The 27,203-nt window shown below is 49.9% G+C and overlaps 1 protein-coding gene across 1 annotated transcript in view; it reads left to right on the top strand.

Moving 5' to 3' along the window:
- Nucleotides 1-27,203, top strand: part of DNER (delta/notch like EGF repeat containing) — a 262,105-nt gene that overhangs the window by 195,387 nt on the left and 39,515 nt on the right. Inside the window, exon 8 of the mRNA XM_028509617.2 lies at nt 11,598-11,822. Coding sequence (XP_028365418.1) covers nt 11,598-11,822 — 225 coding nt within the window. The remainder of the gene's footprint in view (nt 1-11,597; nt 11,823-27,203) is intronic.

The following is a 27,203-nucleotide window of genomic DNA, read 5'->3' on the forward strand; positions in this document are numbered from 1 at the left end:
GTCTTTCTCTGACTGGCTTATTTCACTGAGCATAATGTTCTGCAGGTCCATCCATGCTGTTGCAAAGGGTAAAACTTTCTTCCTTTTTATGGGTGAGTAGTATTCCACCACATAGATGTCCCATAGTTGTTGCATCCACTTGTCTGCCTGCTTGAGTTTTAATCTGTGTTTGATCACTTACTACCTGGTGACCTTGGGCAGGTAAACGTACACTCTCTGTGTCCGATTTCCCCCGTCTGGAGAGTGAAGGTGGCATTAGGGTGACCTAATGAGGTTGTTACAAGGATGCATGAGTACGCAGTATGTAGAACAGCGCCCAGCATAGAGTGATGAACATGCATGTCACCACTGAATGCCCACAGCGGCCGTGCCAGGCGGATCCTGAGGCTCTGAGGCCCTGGTGGGCACAGGGCGTGAGCCCAGGTCTGTCTGATTCTGGGTCCACGTTGTGTCTGCTGCGCCGAGTTCCTTCTTGTGCCAAATTCTACCTCATGCGACAGCTGGTTGGGTGCCACCCGGTGCTCTGGGCTTGCTGAGCGCAGTGATGCTGAACTCTGTTGGGACCCTTAGCTCACCTGGAGTTCAGTTCCTGGGAGCCATTTGTTGGCTGCATGTGTCAAATATGTCAACACTATTGCAACATTACTATTTCATATGAAAGGAAATGGTCATCAAGGCAAAATAGCCAGTGTTCCTAAAGTCACCAGGCGACTGTCACTGGGCTCAGCCATGAGGGGCTCAGCTCTCGTCTGTGCTTTCAGGGCCTCGCTCATGTGTGGCTCAGGGCTCACCTGGGGACTGGGGCAGAGATTGGATACAGAATTTGGGGGTCGTGCTCTCCAGCCCTCTTGTTTCCCTGGGCTCCTCCCACCCGCTCCTCACAGTATGTCTGTCGCGGTCTCCTTCCCAGGGTTCCTTGGGACAGAAGGAGGAGGTTTAGCCCTAGTTAGTGTCTTGGCCCCCTGAGCCACAGTCGCAGCTGAGGCTGCCTGTGGGCTGGGGCTCCTGGGACTTGAAACTCACTGCACGCTGGCTGCTGCGTGTTTTGACTCTCCTCCAAGATCCACTTTCTTTTGTTCACTTTGCAGAGACCTGAGGTGCTTTTGTTTGTTTTCGGTTTGGCATTTGCAGGTCTTGTTTGCAGAATCATTTGCTGGTTAAAAGCTGCTTCTGAGCTATTCAGATCTAGGCTGCGGCCTCTACGTGCAACTTAAATAAAGAAGGACCCGGGCCTGAGAGAAACTGGCAGACAGAAAGGCATGGCAGTGAAAGAATGCTTGTTCATGACCTCATCATTTTCTAGGTTTGGTTAATTAAACCTTTCCTGGACTCCATTTTTCCAGTCTGTTTCTCATCTCACATCGTACTAGTGAAAGGCAGCTGAAGGTAGATACTTACGTTATTTAAGGCAGCCCACTTCTGGGGCATTTCCCGCTGCCCTTCTTTTGAATTGCCCCCATTATATTTGATTGTAATTTTTATGAAGAATTGTCATTCTTAGCGTCCCTTCCTGACTTTCGACTGCCATGGAGTCTACGCTCCTGGTCACCCTGAAGCAGGGCGTGGCGTGGAGCGGCATGCTCACTACCGTCCACAGCCACTGCACTTGACCGTGGCGCTCTTGTCTCTTACAGCCCAGGACGTTACATAGAACTTTGAATTGTTTTAAAAGTCACTTCTTCCTGTTTTTAAAAGAAATCTGTGTTTAGGTGAGCTCAAAGAAGAATGTCTGTAATCCCAGCCCCAAGAGATATACCACCTTACATTATAGGCGAACATCTTCGAAGTCTTTTTAAAAGGCTGTTTTCAGAAAACTGAACTCAGATCTTACTGCGCATCCTCTTTCGTAATGAGCTTCTTAAACTGAGCAATGCATTCCAGTTGTTCTCCTGTACTGTGAATTGTTTTTCTGAAGAATTCTTACTAATGGCTGCACGTTATTCCATCACGTGAATGTGGCATAACGCATTTGATAGAAGACTTAGTCATTCACATGCCTGTCACCTTGACTGTCACCTACCTGTCACAGTTGTGCTTGTCACAAGGGATCTAGAAGTGAACAAAACACGTGTCTGTGGCCTCCTGCGTCCTGTGGAGTAGTGGGCGTGAGAGTGTCGACACCACGATCAGGGACAGGATGGGGCTCTGCTGGGGGGATCGGAGGTCAGGAGGAGGGACCCCCGCCCAGGCTGGGGGCTCAGAGGGAAGTCAGGAAGTGTTCCGGGGGAAGTGATGGCTGCACTGAGGCCCGAGAGAGAAGCAGCACCAAGATGAGCGAGTTAGGGCTGCGTGCGGAGAGAAGAGTGTCCCAGGAAGACAGGGTTGGCAGCATGTGTCCAGGCCAGAGGGGGAGGGAGAGAGAGAGAGAGAGAGAGAGGCATAGTTGAGGCACAAAATGAAGGCACGAAATTTCAGCAGAGCTGTGGCTCACAAGGTGATGGAGGGAAGATACAGGCTAGAGATGCGAGGAGGAGCCAATGCCGACAGGCCGATGAACACCACGGTGAGGGGTTGGACTTTGCCTCACACCATGAAGGGGCCCCACGGACAGCTGAGGCAAGGGCCGGGGCAGGGTTTTAGGACTGGGGAGAAATCGCCGCGGCTGCCGGGGAAGCGTGGGTTGGAGGAGGGTGAGCGTCAGACACTCCTGCTAGGGGGTCATTACCGTGCCTCAGTGCCTCAGTGAGCCCTGCTGGTGGCCTGGATGCCGGCGGTGACCGTGGGGACAAGAGAGAAGTGGACAGACTGGCTCTAAGAGAAGATCCATGAGGACAAGCCAGGTTTCAGAAAGTTTTAGGCGACTTCATGGATGGGGGTGCTATTGGGTGGTGAGCACCTTCTCGAGGGGAGGGTGAGAAGTTCTCTTGGGGCCTTGAATTGAATGAGCCCAGGGACTATGCAGAGGGAACATTGATTGGTCAAGGGAATAAACGGACCTGAAGTATGTGGGGCAGGGAGAATTGGGCTGGAGAGGCTGGCTTCCACATACCGGTCCCGATTTCAGCCACGGGCGCAGGTGAGACCACCCACAGTGTGGAAGGGGAGGGGGCGGGGACAAAACAAGCGAGGCCAGCTTCTAAGGGTCACCGAGGACATGGGGTCTGCGAAGGGGACATTTAGGTTCTCCCCTTCTTTATTTTCTGCCATTTTTAAAATCATTTTTTATGCCTGTACTTTTATGCTTTTCACCTGTTTCCTCCGGAGAAACTCCTAGGACTAGCATTGCTCGTTCAAACAGCTTACAGAGTTGTGTGTGACCTTTATAAACCTGGGCACCTCGTGGTCCGGCTGCAGAGACGAGGCCCAGCGGAAGAAATCCCAAGCCATTAGGAAAAACCCAAGCCCTCCTTGCCTGTTTGAAGTCTCTGAGAATTCTGGAAAGGTCTACATTGTATCCAGTTGGTAGATACACTTGAAAAGGCTCTTTTTTCTGTCCTCAGAGTGTCTGTCCTTCCCCCTTCCTCTCATCATCCATTTATTTTTTAAATTCATTTTTTTGTGAACAGGAGGATTGACTAGGCTAGTGCGGTAGCCTTTTGCTTTTCACGTGAGGTAGTTTTACAGCATCTCTGTGTCCATCAGAAAACCTGGATTTTAAACAGCAGACCACCCACCACCTTAAGGAGGCTAGCCTTAAGGAGGGGAGGAGGGGGAGGGGAGTGCATGGGCTCCCGTAGCAAATAGGCAGGATGAACGCAGGCTTGGCCTGATTTAGGGGCCCAGACAATGTCACCCAGCCACCTGCCCTCTGCCTTCCATGTCAGCTCCATTTTCAGGGTGGCTGGTGCCGGGTGTTTCTTCTCCCAGCAAAGCCGAAGTCGTGGGGCTGACGTGAGTTCTCAGAATTGTAGGGGAATGTATCTTAGGCGGCCAGTACCTGTGTCTCCCTTCCATTTCCCATGTAATTTTTTCCTCCAGACTCAGAATGTTCACACCGAGTTGAAACATCAAGGTCTTTCTTATGAGCAAGGCCACCCTCTGACCATCTATCTGACAGGGCGCATTTTTGTTGTTGTTGTCGTTCATGTGAGAGAGGCGGTTGGGTGGCGTGCCCAAGCGTCCCAGCCTCTAGTCCGTCCAGGCTCCGCCCCTGTCTGCACCAGGGGCGGCCTCCCGGCTTCTCGATCGATTCACTCCCGACCCGCAGCCTGCGGTTGGCCTGCGACCCTTCTGCGACGCAGACCCGGTGTTCCCACGCCCTGCCTCTCAGCCCTCATGGGACTTCCCACTCACGTGTGGCCCGGCGCAAACACATGCCCCCAACCTCTCCAACCTCATTCTTTTTTATTGATTGACTTTAGAGAGAGAGAGAAAGGGGGCGGGTTGGAGGAAACAGCAATTTGCTGTTCCACTTATTTGTGCTTTCATCGGTTGATTCCTGTATGTGCCCCGACTGGAGATCGAACCCACAACCTTGGCGCATCAGGACGACGTTCTATCTGGCCAGGGCCTCCAACCTCATTTCTTACTATTCTCTGCTGATTTCCACCCCCTTTTAGCCACTGGCCTCTCTCGCTGGTCCTCCAGCAGAAGGGCTTGGGAATTGTCCTCCAGGGGGCGCCCTTCACCTTAGGACAGAATGCTCCTTGAGGCATTTGCTCCGGATGGTCCCTTTGCTGGAAACCTTCCCATAGCCACGAATACTGCGCTGCCCCTCAAGTTACTTAGGTCCCCCTGACTACACTGTTTGAGACAGCCCTCCTCCTTCTCTACCCCTGACCTGCCTCAGGAGCATGCAAAGTAGAAGACAGATGATAGCTGTTTCCTTATCTTCCTATTGTTTGTTTTCCTCGAAGCAGACAATATGGTATATGGTTGGTCTCAATTCGTGTAGGTTGCATGTAATGTAATTTAGATAAATGAATGCCCAAAGGAAATGCAGAACCTTCTGACTAAACCTTTAAATTTCCATTGTTAATGACCAATTATTTTCGCTTGTGTAATTCATCTACTTTAAGTTTTATCTCGTCCGACTTTATCTATTTAGTCTCAACTGGGGAGAAGTTGATTTAATATTCCTCTGACTGTTTCCTAGTTATTTTTCATTTTCCTGTCTTGGACCTAAATTTGTCTTTTTGTTCCGGTAAAAATTCCTTACAGTGGTTTTTACTCTCGCAAATGGATTTTCTTCAACATCGAAAGTCGCATTTTAAGTGTAATCATCTTGCGCCTTTTACCTCTGATGGCTTTGTAATTGCTTTTTCTAGATATTCCGCCTTCTCCTCTCCATCTTGCAAAAACTGTCTTCCGTCTTAGAACCAGAACAAATGTGGTCCCCATTAAGTTTTCTGTAAACACCGGCCAAAACCTCTCCTCTGGTCCCAGCATCATTTCTCATCCTTGTCTTCGCAGCCGAGTCTTGGGCTCTCGTCGAGGCCCTGCGCAAACCCCAGCTCACCCATGTGGTCTTCCTGGCTGGCGCACCCCTAATGATCCTTCCTTTGAACTGCTGCCGCTCTTAGAGCCCATGCCACACACACTCGCAGCTGGCGTGCTGACAGCCAGGGGGTCCCCCACCCTCACAGCAGGCCGGAGTCATTCCATCCGTGTGTGTGTGTGTGTGTGTGTGTGTGTGCAGGAGAAAAGGATGGCCTCGAATTGTTCCCTCATCGCAGCTCCGTCCTTCTGGTCTGCACCATTGGAGAATAAGCTCTTCGGGAGTCCACAGTCTGTCTTCTGTTGCTTCCCTCTGCAGCTCAACAAGGTGCTTGGATGAACGAAATGTTCTCCTCTTGTTTGGATTCACAGATTACTCATGAATAGATCTGTAATCACAACTGCGAGTGACTAGGAGTCATCTTTTCCGTGTCCCCTCATTGTAACGAACTCCCAAAACGTGAGACGTATTTATCGATGTGCTTTTACCAACTGCCCCATTGTGTAATAAGCCTGTCAGAAGATGCCCACTGTCTCCGTCCATGTATTCATCGGTTCACTTGCTCCATAAATCTGTGCTGCTGGCTGCCGAGGGTCAGGCGTGGGAGGAGCCAACCTGGCTGCTCCGCCAGGAAGCCTGTGGTCTTGTTGGGGGTGGGAGCTGGTACAGGCTGATACCCGATACCCAGGTGTGTCACTGCACACCCAGGAGAGTGCTGAAGGTGGTGAGCAGGGTCCTGTGGTGCAGGACAGGCAAGGGATGTGCACCGAGGATGGAATGGTAGGGAAGCCTTACACCAAAGCTGAGAACTAACAGGTGAGGGGGACCCAGGTTCGTGGGCAGGTAGGAGCAGGAGGTCCCAGGCGGTGGAATGTTCCGAGGCTCTAGGTGGCTTGTCCTTCCCGGGAACTGAATGGAAGGCAGTGGAGCCTGCTCCTAGAAAGAGAGGGGGCAGAGTGGCCGGATAAGTCGAGGCCCGCAGGACTTGGGGCCCGGGGGAGGGGGTCAGATTTCACTGGGGGAGCGATTAGAAGTGAGGACAATATCTCCATGTTAAGGAACTCAATTCCATCGCTGTCTGGGAGGTGGGCTGTAGGGCGAACGGAGAACAGGGGCCCTCCCCAGGGAAACCGCTATCCCAGACTCGGGGGGAGAGAATAGCGGCTCGGACTAGCGTGGTGGCATCCGAGATGATACAAAACATTTGGGCCCACAAAGCATTTTGGAGATAGAATGTTAGGAACAGACTCCCCGAATTGGTGAGATGTGGGGGTTAAGGGAGAGGAAACAATCAGGTGTGGTTTCCAAGTGTCTGAACACTTGAACTATTTGCCACGACGGTGAAATCATGAGCTCTGTTTTGAGTGCCCTCGAGTACCGTGTCTTCTATATAAACAGCCTTTTCAGGGTGAGCGAAAATGCCCGTAGTGCTTCATTCCGTACTTCCCCTCATCAACCTCGCGGAAACTTCAGATGTGGCGATAGCTTTCTCGGGAGAGTGACGTCATTGTCTCGTCCTTTAACACCTTCCAGAGGTGTTTCCTTTCGGTCTTCAGTATCTGATTTCCATAATGTGCACATCTCAAGGACGTTGACTTCTTTTTTATTTACAGAATAAACATTTAGTAGGCACATTCCTATAAATATTGGCTCAAATACAAAACTTAAAGCAACCAGTCAGCTAAGTAAATTACAGGGTTGGTGTTTTTTTTTGTTTTTTTTTTTTTACATTAGCCACTCATTTCTTAGAGATTTCTTTTGTAGTTCTGTTTTATTTTCCATTTTAATCCTTCAGTTTCATCCTTTTCTAAACTTCCCCTGAACACAATGAGTTATTTTTAAATCTCTTCACGGCTGGTATTCCTTCCACGAGTTTGAGTTTCTCTCTGGAACTATTTTGTTTTCATTTTAATGTGTCCTGGTGTCCGTCATAGGGGTTTTTTTTTTACAACTTAAAATAGACTATTCCAACAAGAAATATCACAGTCTTTGTTATTCTCTCTGCACCTTTTGGTGAACATTATCAAATAGTTTTTTAGTTCCTACCCTTCGAGTAGGATTATAAATTCAGCTATATCGCTTCCCTTTAGGACTACACAGTATTCATTCCTCCAGCATGGTTCACCGATTGATCATTGGTCGCATCATCATGTAGTCGCTTCAGAAACAGTGTTATTGTTCTTTTTATTACTTGTATGACAGCATTCCACGAAGCAGCACTCCATCTGGTCATCTGTATTGAGCTCTTTGTGTTTTGGAGTTTGAATGTGTCTATAAAAGGGGCCTAACCCATCCCTCTCGCCTTTGCTACCGTAATTAATTTTGTTTGCACTTGTGCAAGAGGCGTTTTTGGAAACACTGACCTGGAGGGATCGTCATGGGAAGACTGAGCGGCCCAGCGCACGTCCCGGACTGGTGCCCGCTACCAGCCCCAAAGCAGCAAACACACTTCTTCCTTGGACCGCACACCTGTCCTGCAAGTTGCCCAGCCTCACCTTCTCCTGCCTTCCTCATCTGCAGCCAGTGTGCGTTGCTTCAAAATAACATCTTCCTCCCCCACACTCCTTCTGTGAAAGTCACCCCCAGGACAGAGGAGGGGCCTGTCTTCTCCCCCTGCCTGTCCCAAGGCCGGCGGTTTAGACTGCAAGTCCCAGGACCTGGTCCTTAGTCTGGTGAGCATGTGGCCTCACACACGCTTTCTTTCACAAGCACTTTTGGCCTCAAAGGTTATTGTTTAATATGAGATAGGCTAGGGTTCTCTGAAAATCTAAAATACTATTTGCATTCTTATATTTTCTTGAATTGGTAATAATCGCTAATTATAACAAAATGCAGGATTTCTGATTCAATAGCAGTGAACTTTTTGATATTCAGTTCAACAAAAGTTTATTCATCACCTCTTGTATTTTCTTCCAGTCTATAGTAAATTACTCTTCAAAGTCTTTTTCAGGAAGCAAAGCAAAGCAAAACAAAATTCTCCCTCTGTCCTACATTCCCATTTAGACACAGTCCTGTATGTCCTATTACATTGTATCCACAGCTTTTGCTGAATGGCAAACAACCCCCACACTGAGGAGTTAAAGTAACCACCATGTATCCAGCTCCGGACCCTTGCACGTGGGTTGGCAGTTTGGGCTGGACTCCACTGGCCCCTGGCCGGATTGGTCGGTGGCTGGCTGCTCTAGGATGGCCTCGGCCGGACTGGCTTCGCTGCTCCGGTCTCACATCTGCCAGCAGGCTGGCCTGGGCGTGGTCACGTGGGCAGGGTTCAGTGACATTTTTTGGACAACTCCCTTTTGGACATTCTCTCTTTCATTGTTTTCAGTGACACCCCCATCTCTCCTGGTTTCCCTCCTGTCTTTCTTAAAACTTACCTGTTCAGCCACTATCTACCGGCCCACCTGTCTCTTGTCAAATGCCCACCAGGTTCCAGGCTCTGTGGCGGGCCAACAGGGATGCAAAGACAAAGAGGCCGTGTTCCCTGGTCTCGAGAGAGTCAGAGACAGGTTTCGGAGGTGCTCAGAGGTGTGTGGCAGGTGCTCTGGGAGGGAAATCCACGGGGAACCGCAGGCCACAGACAAGGGGCCTCTCAGTGGGACATGCCCTGGGCTGCCTCTTCCTCTGTGTGCGCCTGCGTGTTACAGTTGTCCAGAGTAGCTGCCTTGAGCTTCCGTCTCACTCTGCTGCCTTGCTTCAAGGGCTAGCATCTCCACCTGTGGCTTCAGGCCCTGCACGTGGGCGTACGACCCCCAGTCCACGTCCTGCAGCTGAGACCTCCCTCCTGAGCCCTGACCACTGTAGAGCCGGCCGACTGACCACTGGGCCACCAAAGCACCACAACTCGAGTGTTTAAAGCTGAACTCATAGCTGCCCCTGGGATCCCCTCCAGCATTTCCCATGGCAATCGGTAACAGCACCATCCACACTATGCCCCACTCTGGAAATCTGAGAGTCATACCATGTAGCTGCTTCTCATTGAACACCTACCTATTTGCCAGCCACCGTGCCAAATGGGCACCGTGGACTTTGGCATTTAAGCTTCACAGCAACCATACGTTGTAGGCATTACCATCCCCGTCGGAGGGAGGCACAGACAGGGCAGGGGAAGGACGTTCCCAAGGTCCCACAGTTCTGTGGGCAGAAATGGCACTCAAGCCCAACTGCCTTTGGGTCCATGCTTTACGAAGAAAATAATTTCAGCCGTGGTTTCAGGGTGAGGCAGTAGTAGGGTGCAAGGGTCAGGACTTGCCTTAGTTGTTCAATTTGTCAGGTGGTAATAACGGCATGTTTAAATGTCTCCTTTTCCAACTGAAATGAAGTACGTCCCAGGAAGGACAGAACTGTAAAATACATTCCACTCCAGGGTACAAGGGGACTCTTCGAGAATTCAAGTGTTATTAAAACTGATTGTGAGGTACGTTCTTACTATGATTTCTGAAATTTAAGAACTGCTAGACACGTTATAAAGTGTTGAATAGTGTCAGATATTTTTTTGAATTTTCTCTTTCAAATGTACAGAAAAATACCAAGTTGATTGTGCCAATTTTTGGATGATGCTTCAGTTGAATCTGAGAACAATTTTTGTTTGATATAGTCACTATGCTCTTAACAGTAACTACAGAAACTGCCAGGGTTGCTAGTTCTGTGTGGAGATGGATAAATATAAACCCGAATGTAGATAAGAACAGTGAAATAGAATATTGGGAAAAAAAAAACTGTATATGAGTAAAATTATTTAGCTCGTGTTTCTAAAATGTGAGTAATCTGCATTTGATTTTCAAACTTCTCTGAAAATATCAACAGAAAAGCAGATTTCCCCCAAAGCATTGTCACTACCTGCATGGACCCCCCCCCCCGACCCACACATGCGTATGTGATGCTGTTTAAATGGGGGAATGCTGAAACACACACGAAATAAAAATCACCTGTACAATAAACACATTTAGGATTTAAACAGTTTCAGACCTTGACTGGGGTGCAGTGTGCCTATCACGAGCTTCATTCATTTTGAGAGAACAGCCAGCGCACTTCAGTAACTGTAGAGAGTGTGGGGGCGCCACCGCATGTGACTCCGGGGCCTCCGCGTCAGCCCCGGGGACGGGGCGCGGCCGTTGGAGTCGGCCCTGCTTCCTGCCCCGGCCCCGGGCAAACTCGACTTCACTTTCCACATCTTTAGATTTGCTTTTTTTCTGGATATTCCTTATCGATGCGGTTATATAATGTGCCTTGGTTTATAGCCGGCTTCTTCCGCCTCGCATAAGGTTCTGAAGTTGATTCACGTCGTGTTAAGTGTCGGAACTCAGTTCCTGTTCATTGTTGAATAGTATTCTCCTGGATGGATATACCACAGTGCATCTATTGCAATAACTGACTTTAAAACGTTATATATATATATATATATATATATATATATATATATATATGGACTGCCCACAGTGGCTGCTTCTGGAGAAGGAAATGGGGAACAAAAGAATAAGGGTGAGGGAAAGATTTTTTTATTGTGTGCTGTTCTGTGTGGATTTAATTTTTTAAATTCAGAACCAGGATTATAGCTGTATAAGCAAAGTAAGGAATGTCTTTCCCCAGCAGTGTGTGTAAAATCAGAGGTGAAAGCCCCCCACGGACCCCCAGTCCTCCTGTCCTGAAGATAATAACTGTTAATATACCCTTTGCATCTTCCTGGCCCCTGTGCAGACACAGATGTACATATGTATCTATACGTAAAGGTGTTCCCGCCCCGCATGCCTGTGCATCTCCAGGGGGGTCAGGCTCACTTTCATGGGGGGCCACATCAGCCTCGAGGTTGCCTTCACAGGGCCGAATGTGACTTTAGGACTGTGTACATGGAACTGCTCCTCCTTCACTGGGGGCCAGGAGCCTGGCACTGCCGCTGGGTAGAAACAAGGTGCCGGGCCGGATAAAACAAGGTGGAGGGCCGGTTTGGCCCTGGGGCCTCGTGTTTGCCACCTGGGATTCTAACCAGTGACATATTTTATATTAAAAAAAAAACCCCTGGAAGCACAGGACTTAGTATTTTCGTCCCTAGTTACCAAAACTAGGAAAACCTGCCTTCCTCACCTTTGTACATACCTGCCAACCATTCATGGGCCAATTGGCCAATCAATTCACGAGAAAAAGAACTTTGGACCCAGCTTAGTAGTTGTTATGTGTAAACATGGTTTAATTGTAACCTGCCCTCTCGGCCTGCGCTTCCCCGCAGGGTACCTTGGGCCGGCCTGCGAAGAGAAGGTGGATCCGTGCGCCTCGGCTCCGTGCCAGAACAACGGGACGTGCTACGCGGACGGGGCGCGCTTCAGCTGCAGCTGCAGCGCCGGCTTCACCGGCCCGGCCTGTGCCCAGCTGGTCGACTTCTGCGCGCTCAGCCCCTGCGCCCACGGCACCTGCCGCGGCGTGGGCACCAGCTACAAATGCCTCTGTGACCCAGGTGGGTACCGGCCGTCAGCCCAGATCCCTCGTTCCCCGCCCCCCGCCCCCGAAGACTTCTCACTCGTTTTCTTCTGCGTCCGAGCGAGCGCTGGCCCGCGGAGTGAATGTGTTTTTGCTTGTAAATGCCAGTGACTCCTCCACCCCTTTATGACACACTTTATTCCTCAGGCTTGCTCTTGGCAGGGATTTAAACATACCCTTTCCCCTTTCTATGAGCAGTTCACGGTCGCAGGAAAATAAGAAAGCGCCAGTAAGCAAAATGAAGAAAATTAAAAACAGACCCAGTCCTATCGCCGCTTAATTATTTTCTAAACAGTTTATGGAAGGGCACTCCGCAGCGTTGGTTGCACTGCCTCTCTTTCAAGACTGTGCTCCTAGGTTAATGGGATGTGTATTTCTACTTCGGTGCGCGGGGAAAGCAGAATGCCACCCAGGCAGAACTGCATCACCTATTAAAATCTGTGCTCTGTGTACAGGATGGTATAGGAATTCCCCCCCCCCCCCCCCCCCCCCCCGTGTACGTGTTCAAAAGTTCCATCTCTTCTTTTCCAAACGTTTTCTGTGTTTTACTGATTTTTTTACTGGGGGAGTTTTGATCCTCCAAAGTCAGAGTGGGTACTAGTCCAAACCTGTGTCTGTGCCCCCTCCTGGTGTGGTCTGAAAGCAGTGCACACCCACTCTTTCTTTCGTCTGCTTCCCTTCGGCCCACGTCTCCGGCTTGCACGAGTGGTAGAATGCCCCCCTCCCGTCAGAGCCGAGGTGGAGTTGGGACTGGCTTCCCCACCCAGTGCACCTGCCTCGGCGCAGGGCACGCAGAGGGAGGAGCCATGTGCTGCCGCCTCCCCTTTGCTGTTGGGGCCCTGGAGCCCGGAGGCCACTCAGTTTGCAGACCCAAGAAGCTGCGGCTGTGCTGGGACAACGAAGTCTCACTCGCGCCATCACTCGAGAGCATGCTGCCCCAGCGCTCTGATCTGCTCTGGGGTGTCAGCACAGGGGAACTCCCTGGGCAGCCCCGCGCTTCAGATCTTTGTGTCCGGAACTTCGGTCCTGACTCGGGCGCGGGCCGCCTTCCTCAGCGAAACCAAAACCGCACGATGGGAGAATCAATGTTGCAAGACCGGAAGGCAGCTTTGCTTTCTCGTCTCCTCCTCCTCTTGTTTCCTTTCTTGCCCAGAGTAAATTTTCCTTATATTTCAGTTGGTTTATATTTTTTAAAGATTTTATTTATTTAATTTTAGAGAGAGGGGAAAGAAGAGAAACATCATTGTGTGGTTGCCTCTCCCGCGTCCCCCACTGGGGATGTGGCCTGCAGCCCGGGTCTGTGCCCCAACTGGGAATCGAACTGGCAGCCCTTTGGTTCGCAGGCCAGCACTCAATCCACTGAGCCATGCCAACCAGGGCTAGTTGGTTTATTTTTAAAGCTTTAAGTGGAATGCAGTTATTCAAAGATAAATGTTGCTTGATATGCTTTAAATACTATTAAGATGTTGCCGAATAATAATGTCAAAGAGACTTTTCCACCTGTGGAAGGGGACTTCCTTGGTCCTAAATGGGAAATATTCTGCTAGTGTTTCTTTTTAAACCCTGGGAGAAGGAGCTGAGGGTGCTAGAAGGGACCTGCTTAGGAGACCCCCACTCACCAGCTGTCTCCATAGGAAATTACCAGGATATCTCGGGGCCTCCGTTTTTACTCTCATGAATAACATCTTAGATGCCTGCCAATTCGACTACAGGCGGAGTCACAGACTAGACTGGGACAGGTTGTTGACCGTGCTCTTCGGTGGTGTGTGAGAGTGCGGAGCACATTTTCAGTGTGGAGTAGGAACAGCTGTTCCCCTCTCTTGCCACCCATGGAGATTTTCTCCTCAGGCTGTAGCATGGGGAACATGTCTCCCGTTTAGTTCCACTTTCCCCTCCTGCTCTCCTCGCCTCAAACCTCATTCATGCGCACTGGGGGCATCTGTAGCCCGCGCCCAGCCTCTAAGGAGCCTTGAAAAGCTGAGAGAAGCCAGTGCATGAATTCCCTGACACCTTCATCTATTAGGTAGTCTCTGCTGTACGGCCTTGGAATCAGGAACCTCTCATTGAACTTGGGAGATAGCTTCCTTCCAGAGGGGCTTCCTCTGGTCATCCGGTGACATTGTGCAAAATAAAAAAAGGTATGTTAACACCTGGCAAGAGTGTATGTTTTGAGATGTGAAAATGACAATTCTCTGAATGTGGAATTGATAGTCTTCATCTTTTGGGGCAGGCAACTGCTTTAGCACTAGTTTGCATAACAGAAGACTCTCGCGAGAGTAGGTGAAATCGTGGGCCGTGCTAACCGTGGCCACGCCTGATCATCTTCACAGACGGCTCACAGGTCCCACGGCATAAAAAGGCCACAGACTGAAATCACATCAGGTTGGGAGCGCGTTCCCAGCTGACAGGATGCCGTTGGAGTGGCTGCAGATCGGGGTTGCCAGGTGCTGTATTTCCAGACCTCATTTGTAGCTCATCAGGCTGGGGGTTTTGGATGGGATTTTAATATCCGATGATAAAATGTCAGCACCGAGTAATCACTGGCGTGTTATCTCTCAGGGACACTGTTCAGCGGTAGGCCACGTGTACTATAAAAAATGCAAATTGAAATCTCTCGAAGACGGGAGAACGTGAGAACCCGCAGGCCTGCAGACACTGCGGGAGGTGGTGGTGCCACAGTAGGGAGCCACCCGCAGGCATGACACTGCCCACGCAGGTGACAGCCATCCGTGTGCTTCCTGGGTTCTCGGAACAGCGGTGGCATTTGGAGATGCCAGTTGGACGATGATGGCGTGTACTGGAAGGAGTCCCTATAAAAAGGGAGATGGTTTGCCAGAGTTCATGGTCTTGGTCCCTGCCTGTTGCACTTGACTTCCTACTTTAGCCTTGTTTGTTGAATTGAGTTAGCCCTGCCTTCACAGAATGTGCCTGACGTTACTATTGCAGGAATGTGAAGTATGAGGCCTTAGAGGGTGTTTTGCATTGAAATATAAATATCAGTTTTTATTTTCGTGAAGAACCTTAGATGCTCATCAAGTGTCCCAGACTAGACCCATGGCGAATTGCCGGCCATGTATCTGTGAGGATTCTTCTCCACCACAGGGCTGGTAACTCAACAGGTCATCTGGGCTATAAAAGAAAGAAGTTTACACTTTATCCAAATGAAATGTTTTGAAAAGGAAATTACACTTATAAGAATTTCAGGTACTGTTTTTTTCTTTCTGTTTTCTCTTTTTGCATATACTCTGCATGTGGGCTGCATTTCTGGTCTGCGTGGTCTGAAAGACACAGCTGGCATGGCTCCCTTCTGTTAAACTTGGACTTGGCAATGTCAGCACTCTGATACGGTCTGCTGGAAATAGAATCTAAGATAAGACTTAATAGTCAGGACTTTAATAGCAAGTCAACAGATATAAAGAAAAAAGTACAAGTACACCTGCAAGACACGAAGACCTTTAGCTCGCTAATGAATGCGTAATTGCATTTACATTCTTGGATAAGTACAGTGGATAATTTTCATCTTTTATTAACCAGAAAACTTTTCCAGGTTTGCTAGGAGGGAGACAGTTCTTGCATTCACCACGCTCTATCAGGGTCCTCATTTGCATGTCACGTTATTCTCGAGAGTCGCGGCTCGTACAGCATATGTTGTCTGCTTTCCCCACGTGCTAACCCTGTTACCAGGCCTTTCCTTTGTTGTATCCTGAAATACACCCGCCCACCATCAGGATCCCAAATAGAGCCCAGTCCACCTAACTGCAGCTGCCCAGCCCTTCATAACCGGTACCCGAGCTCACAGAAAGTTGGAGTCTCCACATTGCCGTCCTGATGACCATAAGAACTGCTCAAGGACGGGCAGCCCCTGGTGCCCGGGAGCTTGCCGGACGTTTGCAGGGAGGCTCTGGGGTTGTCAGGTACAGGCTCACAGCTGGGCTGTCTCCCGTGGGATGGGAGGACGTAAATAACCACACAGAACATGGACATCAGACACGGTCACTCACGGCCACGATGAAGTGAGGCAAATGAGACCATGTCACAATTCTAAGTACAGACGAACACATGGTCACTGTTGAACCCGTGCGATGTCAAATGTCTCCGTGTCCCACAAACGGAGTGAAGGCCGGGTGCCTCTTCACCAGGTGCAGCTTCAGCCTTGCTCTGCCTGCCCTCCCCTGTGGCTATGATCTACAGAGACCTCCCCCCCCCAGTGTAGAAATGCTCCTGCTATCCAATGGCACCCGTCCTAGCATGACTCCTCCCTGGACCACCCACCCAGAGTTCAAATCCTACAGCAAGTCTGACCTAATGCCTTCCTACAGAGACATCCTAGGGTTCCCCAAGGTGTGTGTTCTCCCTTCCCGCAATGAGTGACACCCCCAACTTGTTCAACAAGAGGCGTGTCTTTGGTGGCTTTGGGTGGGAGAACATTCGCAGGACTTAGTTGATTAAAATACTCTAAATATTGAGTGTTCCAATTGATTGCATTTTCATAACAACAATAATAGCTTACTCAGAATTTCCACCAAGTCGGATACTGACACACTGTTTAGGTTGATACATGGGGAAGGGCCCTGTGGAAGGGAAGTCCTAGGTGGGGGTAGGGTGGGGGGAGTGCAGAGAGCAGGAGGGCCTGTTGGCTGTAGGATACGATGCACTGGATGTGGTAATGGGCAGTAAGGCAGACAAAGCTCACGGGGGCAGACTGGGGAGAGTCTGGGTGGTAGGGAGTTTGGGAAGTGAAGCCTTGGAAACATTTTGCACTAGAGGTGTATGTGAACTGATGTATGTATTGGAAAGATTATTCTGATAGAACTAGATATTACAGTCAAGAAAAATGCTAAGACAGGAGGTCAGTTGGGAGGCCCAGGCAGGTGGGAGTGAGGGCTTGAATTTCTGGCAGTGGGAACTAAGGATGGACCTAAAATCTGTTTGTGGGGCGGAGTCCTCAGAGTTTGGTTGTCAGCTGAATGCGGGGAGCAGAGGTGAGGATGAGTGAGAGGCACTGCAAAGCTTTAACTTGGGTAACTCGGAGAAACAGGGAAATGGGCAAGAGGAGTCTTGTACCCTTTGGTGCAAGCATGCCACCAACCAGCTGTTACTTGAGACTAGAGCAGAGGCTGAAAGCAGGGAGATAAGAATGGAGTTCCTGGCAGATGTGTCCTAGAGAAAGTCAAGAGAACGATTAACACGGATAGGGATGAGGATGTAAAAAGAAAGGGGAACTTTGGGGAGAGCGTTGGAGAGTTCTTGCATTGAGGAGGGGGCTAGAAGCAGCAGCGGCAGGAGAGGCTGGAGGAGGCGGCACTGAGTTGGGACTGGTCCTGGTCCCGTGCTGGGGAGGGGAGTGGGATGAAAGGCGAGGAGAAGCCCAGGGCACTGCCCAGCGTGTGTGCGAGGAGCAGCAGCAGGTGGGGAGCTGAGCCAGACACCGAAGGACCAGTCCCGATGCTGCTCCTCGCAGCCGCTTCCTGACCCTCCTTCCTCTGCATTTTGTTTGGAATCTAAATTGGGGGGAATCTGTGGTCTTCACCTTGTTCAGACCAGTGACCTGAGGGATTAGTCTGCGGGGAAGAAGGACACTGGTAATGAGTCAAGGGCACTTGCTGGTGCAGCGCGTGGAATTTTTATGAGATTCCCGACATTAACAATCTATTCACGAGGCCGCTTTTTAAACCTTGCTTTAAATGGCTAATCCATATGTATGAAAGTGTTAACGAACTTGCCTTTAATTATAAGGGATTTCTGCTCCCTCTGCTCCCACTGCTCCTGGCTTCCCCTTAAAATTCAAATCATTCGGAATTCCTTCCTGGCTGAAGGATGAAAAAGGTATGAGATTTACCTGCTGGCAGTAGGAGGTAGAATAGCCCATGAGCAAATCATTTTACACCAGCTTACCTGGGAGCAAGGTCGGGAATGGCAGCTGTGAACCGCTGATCTCACTAACCAGAGTGTTTCTGAGGACGGCGCTGTTTGCAGCGCATGGCAGTGCCTAATTGTGGGAAATTCTCATTAAGCTCACGGCCATGGAGGTCAGGTGGGGACTTATTTAAAACTACCTTGTAACTAAGCCATCGACTCTCATGTTGTTTGGTGGTAGGCAATTATCACGATCCTCTGGCCAACGTGTGTCAGCTCCCTGAGACTTTCTGGGAATATGGAATTTAGATCAGCAGTCTGGCGTGCCTCGCCCCCTCCCTAGGTGATAGGGGCCTGGGCTGAGAGTTAAGAAGAGCTGAACTTAAGTCCCAGCTGTATCCCTGGGGCCGCCGTGCAACTGGCCTCTGTTAGCCTTAGGTTTCTCATCTTTAAAATGGGGGAAGAGGCAACAAAGCTCAAATGAGATGATGCACGGGCTCATGCCCTTTGCACTCTCTAAGTGGATGGTGCCAGTGCCAGAGGTTCCCTTTTCCTGGGGAAGACCACCGAGAAATGAGTCAATCTGGGCTCCGGTTCTTTTCTTGGGAATTCAAGGTTGGAGTTGGTCTGCAGGTGGGATCAATATTCATGGCCATTGAGAGTCAGCAGGAAATGGGGTCAGGCTGTGACTGTGACTCGCCAGTGATAAATGACTGGCTGGAAAGTGAAACATTTCACTGGATTTTCTAAGTGGTTGTTGTCTGCATAGCCACCTCAAATGAGCACATTAAATTTGAGATTCACCGAGACGGTGGTTCAGCTCTGTTGACCCAGGTGATGATGCGCTGAGTAGCTTCCGTCTGTGAGCGCTCCCCAGCCTGAGACCCTGTGCCAAACCCTTGACAAGTATTTCCTCTTAGTTAACCCCAGGTATTAGTATTTTTATTTTTTACTGAAGGAGGTAGAGGTGATGGAACCCTACAGGTGACCTAGATTTGCCTAACGGGAATGCTCTTGACCCATAGGCTGGGCTTAGCAGAAGCCTAGTGTGGCCCCCAAGTTCTGTGTGAACTTGGATGCTCACTGATGCTCGAGCCAATCACAAGAAGAACCTTCTACACTCCCCTGGCCTTAGCACAGCTCCTGAGATGGGTCTCTAGGGGGACCCCTCAAAGCCAGGTTTGGAGAGCGGCCTTGGTGGTGGTCCAGTGAGTGGCTCTCGACCAACTGTTTCTTACCTCCCAGCGCAGAGAAGCATGGCCCCCAAGGAAACTGAGCTGCCTGTCGGTAGGGGGCCCCTTCTGCTCGTTTCACTGCAGATTCGGCTGCTTCAGAATTGATGCTGCGGGTGACCCGTGATGGGAACTTGCGGTTTCATTTGACCTGGTGTCTGTGGGATGCACCCAGTTAAAGACTGTGCTTCTTCCAGGACTCAAATGAGAAACGCACCCATGGGCAGAAGTGTCACCCTTCAGCTCAGGCAGTCTCTTTGGGTGGGTGGTTTCCCTTCTGGGGTCCCTGGTGCCTAGTAGCAGTTTGATCTTTTTTCTTACCTCCTGAACTTGAGAAAGTCTCTCATATTCACTATTGTAGATCACGGCCTTCACTGATTCTTTTCTCCTGACCCTGGCGATGTCCCCGAAACAGTCTCTCCTCTTCACGTTTGGCTTTTGTACTTTTTAGTTCACTGCCTTGAGGTAGCGCTGACGTTCTCCTCCCCCTTCTGTGTGACTCCTGCCCACAAGACGGGCTCAGTGTCAATGACCCGCGGGGCCTCAGCCCCCAGGGGTGGAAGGACACCCTGTGACGACAACTGTTGTTGCAGGTGATGTCTGAGCTGAATTGTGCCTGCGGGTGACCTGCACCCTGAGGCCCGGTTAGACAGCCAATAAGGAGCTTTGCCTGCGTATTCTGCTTTTTGCCTGGCCCACTAGCCTTCAGTGTGCTTTCAGTTCTTCATTGATTTGGATTTGTATAAAAACCTGGGGACAATGCCCTACATTTCTCCCATTTTAAAAAAGTCATGGCCATTAATTTTCCATTTGAAGGCACACTCTGAAATTTGGTGCATGTAGTGAATGCTGTTATATAATTGCCTCAGTTTTAATGAAGATTCAGAGCTCTTAGGTTTGCTTTAAGCAGATTGATACACGACCTCTTTTTGAACTCCAGAACATTGTCACCTCAAAGCACTTACTGACTTTGTAGAACAGCGTGTCCTATTGCGTGTCACCAAGGGCCTCATGACATAATGTCACACTGCTCCATTTACAACCCCGTTGGCGTTACGGGGGTTGCCTAGATCAGATCCTTGGCTGTTTGGCCAGAAGCGTCAATGATATGCTGGTAATTGCCCGGATCAGGTTTCATTGTCTTCTCTACCAGATGGTCTCTAATGGTACAGATCAGAGTGACGGTCCCGGGTCATTAGCAATAACCCAGCTGAAAGCAAGGAATGGGCTGTGCCTGGCAGTAGATTTGGGGATGAGTCCCCTTTATTCACCATCCCCTAAAAACATCTTCCCTTCGAGTTCTCTGACGCTTGAAAGTTTGTCTGCGGTTTTATTCCTTTGGGTCAGACGTTGTCTCTTGTCGTTAAACCTTGGTATCAGCTGGTTCTGGCTGTGTAACAAACTACTCCAAAACTTAGTGGCTTCATACAACCATTCATTGCTTATAATTCTGTGGGTGATAATTTGGATGGGGCTTACCTGGGCTGTCCCTTCTCTGCTCTGTGTGGAGTCGGGTGTACTCACGTAGCTTTTGTGGTCAGCCAGGTACTGGCCGGTCCTGGACGACCTCACTCACACGGCTGGCAGTTGGCTGGAGCGATGGGGGCAACTGGGCCACCCGCCTCTCGCCCTCCAGCAGACCCGTCCAGCGCTCTGCACACTGAAGCTGGCCTCCAAAAGCAGCAAGAAAAGACAAGACCCAATGCACATACGTTTTTTAATTGTATTTTTCTCTGCGCATGCATTTTTAAAGAGTCGTCTTCTTTTATGTTTGCTAATGGCTCGTTGGTTCAAGCAAGTCACAGGGCCAAGCCCATAGACTCCATTTCTTGGTGGGAGGAGCTACGAGGAATTTGTGGCCATTTTTTGTCCACAACCTTAAACCTAAATACGTGAAGAATATGAATGAGTTTGTACACACACACACACACACAGATACATATAGATGCGTATGAACAAACTGAGGAGAAGGGAAGTTGAAAAACAAAAGCTGTGTGATCAGTTGCTTAAGGAAAAAGAGACGCAGCCCCACCATCCTTGCCTACTCAAATGGTAAGGAATGTCTATAAGACAACAGTTTTTCTCACTTCATAATTCCGGGTAGATCGAGCCTCAGCACTGCTTTATTTCAAAGAAGTTTCATTTTCCACTTTAGATTATTAACGTACGTAGCACACTAAGATCCTAAGTCACCAAAGAAAACACACACTTTAGAGTTTCTGCTGCATTTTGACCTCTTAAATGAGTAAATGTCCTATTTTTAGGCATCTTTAATATTTACTCAGTGGAGGCAGTAGGAATGGAATTTGAGAGTTACTCAAATATTTGAGTTCCGACTTCGATTTGTTTGCATTTTAAATTTTCTTTGTGATGCAGCTGCCTCGTCGTACAGGGCTGCTGGTTAATTGTCCCCTTAGCTGAGGTCCGGACGCAGCGTCAGCCTCGGCCCTTTTGAGTTCGCAGCCCTTCAGGAGGGTTGTCAAGTGAAAGACCTGTGCTTCCAGAAATGCCCCTGAGCGCCCGTCAGAACTGCCCTGGTGCAGAGCAGTCTTTCGGATTCGGCCCGCGTGCGTGAGAAGGGCAATGACTAATGGGAACCCAGAGGGTGACACTCATGCCTCGTGCCTTTGAATGTCCCCGGTGACGTGAGGGTGCAAGCAAATGCACCTGGTGCAGGGCGGATCTGGGGTCTGCCTCGCACATTCCACACACCCAGACTTTCCGGGAAAACCCCGATCACAGTGTCTTGTTTTCCCCCATGCATGCGCTTTGGCCCCAGCTCTGCGTCCCTGAAGCTGCCCGTCATCAGTGGAAGCAGCCCAATGTCATCCGGTCACATTTCTCAGGTGTTGGTTTGTGAAAATTATTCTCGTAGATCGTCTAGTATTTAAAATTGTTTTCCAAAATTAAAAGGTAATTCCCAGGTTTACTGAGATGTAATTGGCACGTAACACTGTTGAGGTATACGTGTTGACAGACTCACACGTTGCAAAATGATTACCGCCAGAGCGTTAGTTAACACTTTTTAAAAAGATTTTATTTATTTATTTTTAGAGAAAGGGAAGGGAGGGAGAAAGAGAAGGAGAGAAACGTCAATATGTGGTTGCCTCCTGTGCACCCTGCACTGGGGGCCTGGCCCACAACCCAGGCATGTGCCCTGACTGGGAATTGAACCGGGAACCTTTTGGTTCGCAGGCCGGCACTCAATCCACTGAGCCACACCAACCAGGGCAACACTTCAATAATTATTACCATTACCATGTGTATAATTACCATGTTTTCTGTGGTGAGAACATTTAGGATTCACACTCTCAGCAGTTTTCTAGTGTATAACACAGTACTATTAACTATAAGCACCGTTCTGTACATTAGACCCACAGAACACATTCACCCTAAAACTGGAAGTTCGCACCCAGGCCAACACCTCCCCACTGCCCCCCGCCAGCCAGCCCTGGCACCACCGCCCTTCTCTTTGGTTCTACGACCTCCGTCTGCCGTTCTGGGATGGTTTTCCTTCCAGCTGAAATGCGGTTCCCAGGGGTCAAGGGAGCTGGATCAGAGCAGTGGGAAAAAACTGTGCCCACTAGTCTGAATTTAAACTTATTCCTCCCCGTCCTCCGTAGGTGTCTGTGACTTGCGGTCACACAGTGAGGATTGTGAACGTCACTTCCATACCCTTACCTGTCCTCATTGTGGCCTTCCCTTTCAAATCGGGCATTTGCTGTTGCTTTTTGAGATTCCTTCCAGTTGCTTTTTCCCTTAAACAAACCCCACCCAAGAGGCGTGTCATTTTGCTGAGTCTGTGTGTCTGTGCCCGGTAGGTCATTTGTCTGGGTGCTTCACCATTGGTTTATTTACATGTGCATGCCTGAGTCTGACTGCGCGCTTTACCATTGGCCCGTTGATATGCTGAGGGGATGCTGTGGCTGTTAAAAGCATCACTTTGCCACAGGTCACTCCTACCCTTTCCTGTATTTCTGAGAATCAGCAGTTGTGGGACATGTAGCCTTTTTTGCTAGTCCACAGCTCCGGTGTCAGTGCGGGTCAGAATCAGGGAGAGGGTTACTGAGTCTGAGTTCCAGGCCCCCACCCATGGTGCCCGATTCAGTAGATGGTGGGTAGGGCCTGGGAACTTGCATTTCTAACAAGGTTCCTGGTGATGCCGATGCTGCCGGACTGCGGGCCACACCGAGAACCGCTGGACCAGGGGGATGGACAGAGAGACACGGGGCCTTTCGAGGGAGAACCCCCAAGGGAATACTTGGCAATAACTGGATAACAGGCCAGACAATCTGTGGAGCCTGTGGGACTATTTCATTGGAGCGTTTTTACGTATCATTCATATGCAAACACACATACCACAGTGATCTTTAAAGTCAAGTCGTAAAATATTTTCTTGTCATCACACTTAATCTTGAACCTGGGGGCTTTAGCCATGGTGTTGCAAGCAATTTGCACTTTTAAAGTCATTTTTATAGCACTAGCCAGAAAGGCCGGCTTTATAGCGGAGGTTTGTAACTGCAGCTATGATATGTTTAAAGGTGAATTTTTTTGGTAAGCTGTAAACAAATAATATGAACATTAAGTTTTATTATGAAAGGAAATGGCATTTCTTTTTTGTGCATTTGCATCCCTGGGGCCATATATTTCCCTTCTGTAAAACACATCTTTATATTTAAACACGTGTATCTTTTGTTAAACTCTTGAGTAACATTCTCTGCCCCCCCCCCCCTTTTTTTTTTAGCTGGTATAGATCATAGGGAGAAGCCACCCTCTAGTGGCCAAGAGCATCATGAAAAAAGGACATTTATGAGACAAGGCTGAAACAATCATATGAAGAGACTGATTGGTTTTCATGTAACTAGTTTGTGACCTCGTTCTGAGGGCAGATGTAGTTGGGATCTTACATTCCTTTGGATGATTGTTTGGCATCTTTCTCCTTTAAGTGGCATTATGCCTGTTTGCACACAGCCTTGGAGACCCAGAGACTGGCACCGTGCCTGGCACATCATAGGCCTTTAACCACTGTCTGCTGCGCTCAAGAATGAATCGCCCACGGAGGCAACCGGGAGGCCCAGGGGCTCGCCAGCCTTCTCCTGTGACGGGCAAGGGCAGCGGGTGTCTGTGGTGATGGAGAAGGGGAACTCATCGCACAAAGGGTCAGGATAGCACTCAGAGGCAGTTCTCCATTGTCTGGCCTTTCGGCAGCCCGGGCGGGGGTGTGATGCGTGCAGATGGCTGAGTAAGGTAGGAGCCCCAGGTGGGTGGGAGAACCTGAAACTTTATAGTAGCCTCTCTTTCACGGTCCTTTCAATGTGATGTTTATGAGGACCTCCACAATGGAAACACGGACTGACGTGGGTCATTTCACACCTATTTCCCCTCTGGCCGCAGTGCCCCCTGCAATGGAAGAATGAGTGATCAGGGAGCGAAAGCAGCATCAGTGGTCACTGGTCCCCTTTTACCAACTAAGGCTCTGTGGTCACTCACACAGCCCCCTCCTGTTCGCAGGTGGTTCCTCTATTTTTGTCGGAGTGTGCGTGTGCGCGTGCATGAGTGTGTAACAGGAGAGCACAGCTGCCCCACGGAGATCTGTAAGACCTCAGCACAGCAGGTCTGTTTACAGGAGAGCATCTGAGCGTTAATTAATCTCTTAATTAATCCGAGGATTGATGAGAGCAGGCACGCAGACTGTATTTTTTTTCCTGTTCTTAGAAAGATTCCTGTTGTGAATATCCCAGCGAAGAGAGAGGATGAGATGGGCGGGTGCACACACACACACACACACACACACACACGTTTCCTCTGCAGCAAAGCTCTCTGTTCGGTAAAATGAACGTGCTGCCCGAGAAGCCGCAGTGCCGAAGGGCTCCCTGGCGATCAACAGGTTTAGCCAGACTCGGAGAGCGCACAGGCAGCCCTAGTGCTGTAATAGCTCTGCTTCCTCTTTGTCCCCGTCCGCAGCGACCACGTTCCCGGGAGCTGGCCTGGACCTGCATCAGGGAGCCTTGGGTTTCCACACTGGGTCTGTTCAGCCTGAGATGTGGGGAGAGCACCCTCTGAAGTGCAACGTAGCCTTAAAGGGACCGTCCCTCCTCTCCCCACCTGTCTGATTTTTTACATTGATTAGTTAATTAGACAGTTTTTCTCATAAGATCTTAAAACAAACAAACAAACAAATAAAACCAACACTCACTCTCGTGGGGTCAGGTCTGTGCTGGGGGAGTGAGTGGCGTGGCCTGAACATGCCCCGTGATTTCTGGAAGGTCCTGCTCTCTTGCTTTTCCCGAAGCAGAGGGGAGCCCAGGGGGGGCCCCCCCAGCGGTGATACAAATGATAACTTGTCTCAATTTGTCACACAGAGTGTGAAAGCCATCTGGCTGGAGTCAGAGTCCTGGAGTTTGGGGTTGCCCAGGGTGGGGTGTGGCGGGCGAGGGGAGGCAGAAGCTCTGGAGTAAACCCAGAACGCGGCGGGAGGGGCCTGTCTCAGTCAGGGCCTCCTGACACCCAGGGGGACAGGGCAGCCCTTGTGCTCTGGGAGGGCCCGGGCCCAGGGTGCAAGCCTGGCTCGCTGTGCGATCATGTTGGACGTCTGTCTTCCCAGAACACAGACACTTTCAGCCCCGTGGCAGGACATTCAGCAGGGTTCTCTGTAGCTCAGAAATCTCCGGGACTGGGGGACATCTCTTTCCTCTCTCCTCCCTGGATCCCGTCCCTTTGGTGTGTTCCTGGCCCCGGCCGAACTGAGCGCCTGCGTTCTCTGCCGGAGAGCTCGGCTGGAGAGAGTCACCCACGTGCCGGAAGGGCATTAAACCTGCAATACCAGATGGCCCCTCGGGGGTGCCCGGAAATCCCTCTTCTCGGTGAATTCTCTCGCTTCACAAACCTGCACATCCGCAACTCTCCTGGCTGTTAGCCTCTGTCGTCCTTGCAGGTGAAGACTTTGCCATTCAGCTTTGCACCCAGGGTACCTGGCGGCTCCACGAACATCATGGGCCCATCTCAATCATGTGTCAACTGAACCACGACACACGACAATGGCATTTCGGTTGCTGATTCCTCCACTATCACTTGAGCGTCTTTCCTGTACCACATACTGTGGGTACAGCTGTAAACACGGCAATTATGGCCTCTGCCTTCAAGCCTCTATTCTTGCGGAAGGAGTGAAACCCTAATCAAGTAAAGGACTAAGTTAGAAATATGATTCCAGACAGTCCCATGTGCTACGATGGGGGAAGCTACTTTGGATGGTACTGTCAGAAAATCATCTGACAATGTGATTTTTGTTTTGTTTTGTTTTGTTTTGTTTATGGGTTCAGGCGTGCTTTATTGGTGACTTCAACGCCTCTGTTGCTGTTATAAAGAGATTTTCCACAATGGGGAACCAGTGTCTGTACAGTCTTCTCTCGATGTACCCAGCAGCTGTATTCTAGGAGAGCTCAGTGCATCTTAAAATCTGTGCTGTGCGTGTAAAGCATTTAGGTTTCAGACCTGGAAGTTTATCAGCAGGGCTTTCACCTACATGGATGTCCAGGGGGCAGTCCAAACGTGTGAGGACACCGGGGCATCATTTGTTGGGCCGGGGAATTCTAGCACTGTGTAATGTTTAACACGTCTGGCCCACACTGGCTGAATTGCAGTGGAACTCTACAGTCATTGTAATAATCACCCGTCCCCCTGGCCAGTCTCCAAAGCACCCTTGGAAGGCCAGTACAGCCCCCACTGATAGCCATGGTTTCCAGGTCGCCCGTGACCTCCCGGTCTTGTCCCCCACTTGTTATTCTCACTCGCAATGACCTTTGACACTGTGCACCAGCCCTCCTGGGTTTTCTTCTCCTTTGCTCCTTCCCTCCCCAGTGTCCCGATCTGGCTTCTCATTCTCTCCCTGCCTGGCCATGTACGTCTGACTTCGGTTGCTTCTTTTCTCCTCTCCATGTTTTGTGTTTTGTTTTTGTTTTTTTTGGATGAAAACTCTACCGCTTCTAGGCAACTCACTCCCAAAATGCTGTTTCAATGCAAAATTGAAGTTCACTTTTTTCCTCCAACTGCACCTGGACCTTCCTAAGTGAGCCCCAAGTTAAACATGTCCAACTGGTCAGCTTCCTTGAAAAGCAGTTGTTTCTTTGGCCATCCTGTTTGTGGTGACGGCAGCACCATTCACGCACTTGGCCGAAGCATGGCAGCTGTCTGGACCGCTCCTTCTCACCCCCACATCCACTTGGCTGCTAAGTTTGGTCAAGTCCAAGGACGTGCTTGGAGCGGACTAGTCA

This window comes from Phyllostomus discolor, chromosome 4 (assembly GCF_004126475.2).
Source record: "Phyllostomus discolor isolate MPI-MPIP mPhyDis1 chromosome 4, mPhyDis1.pri.v3, whole genome shotgun sequence".
Taxonomy (NCBI): Eukaryota; Metazoa; Chordata; class Mammalia; order Chiroptera; family Phyllostomidae; genus Phyllostomus; species Phyllostomus discolor.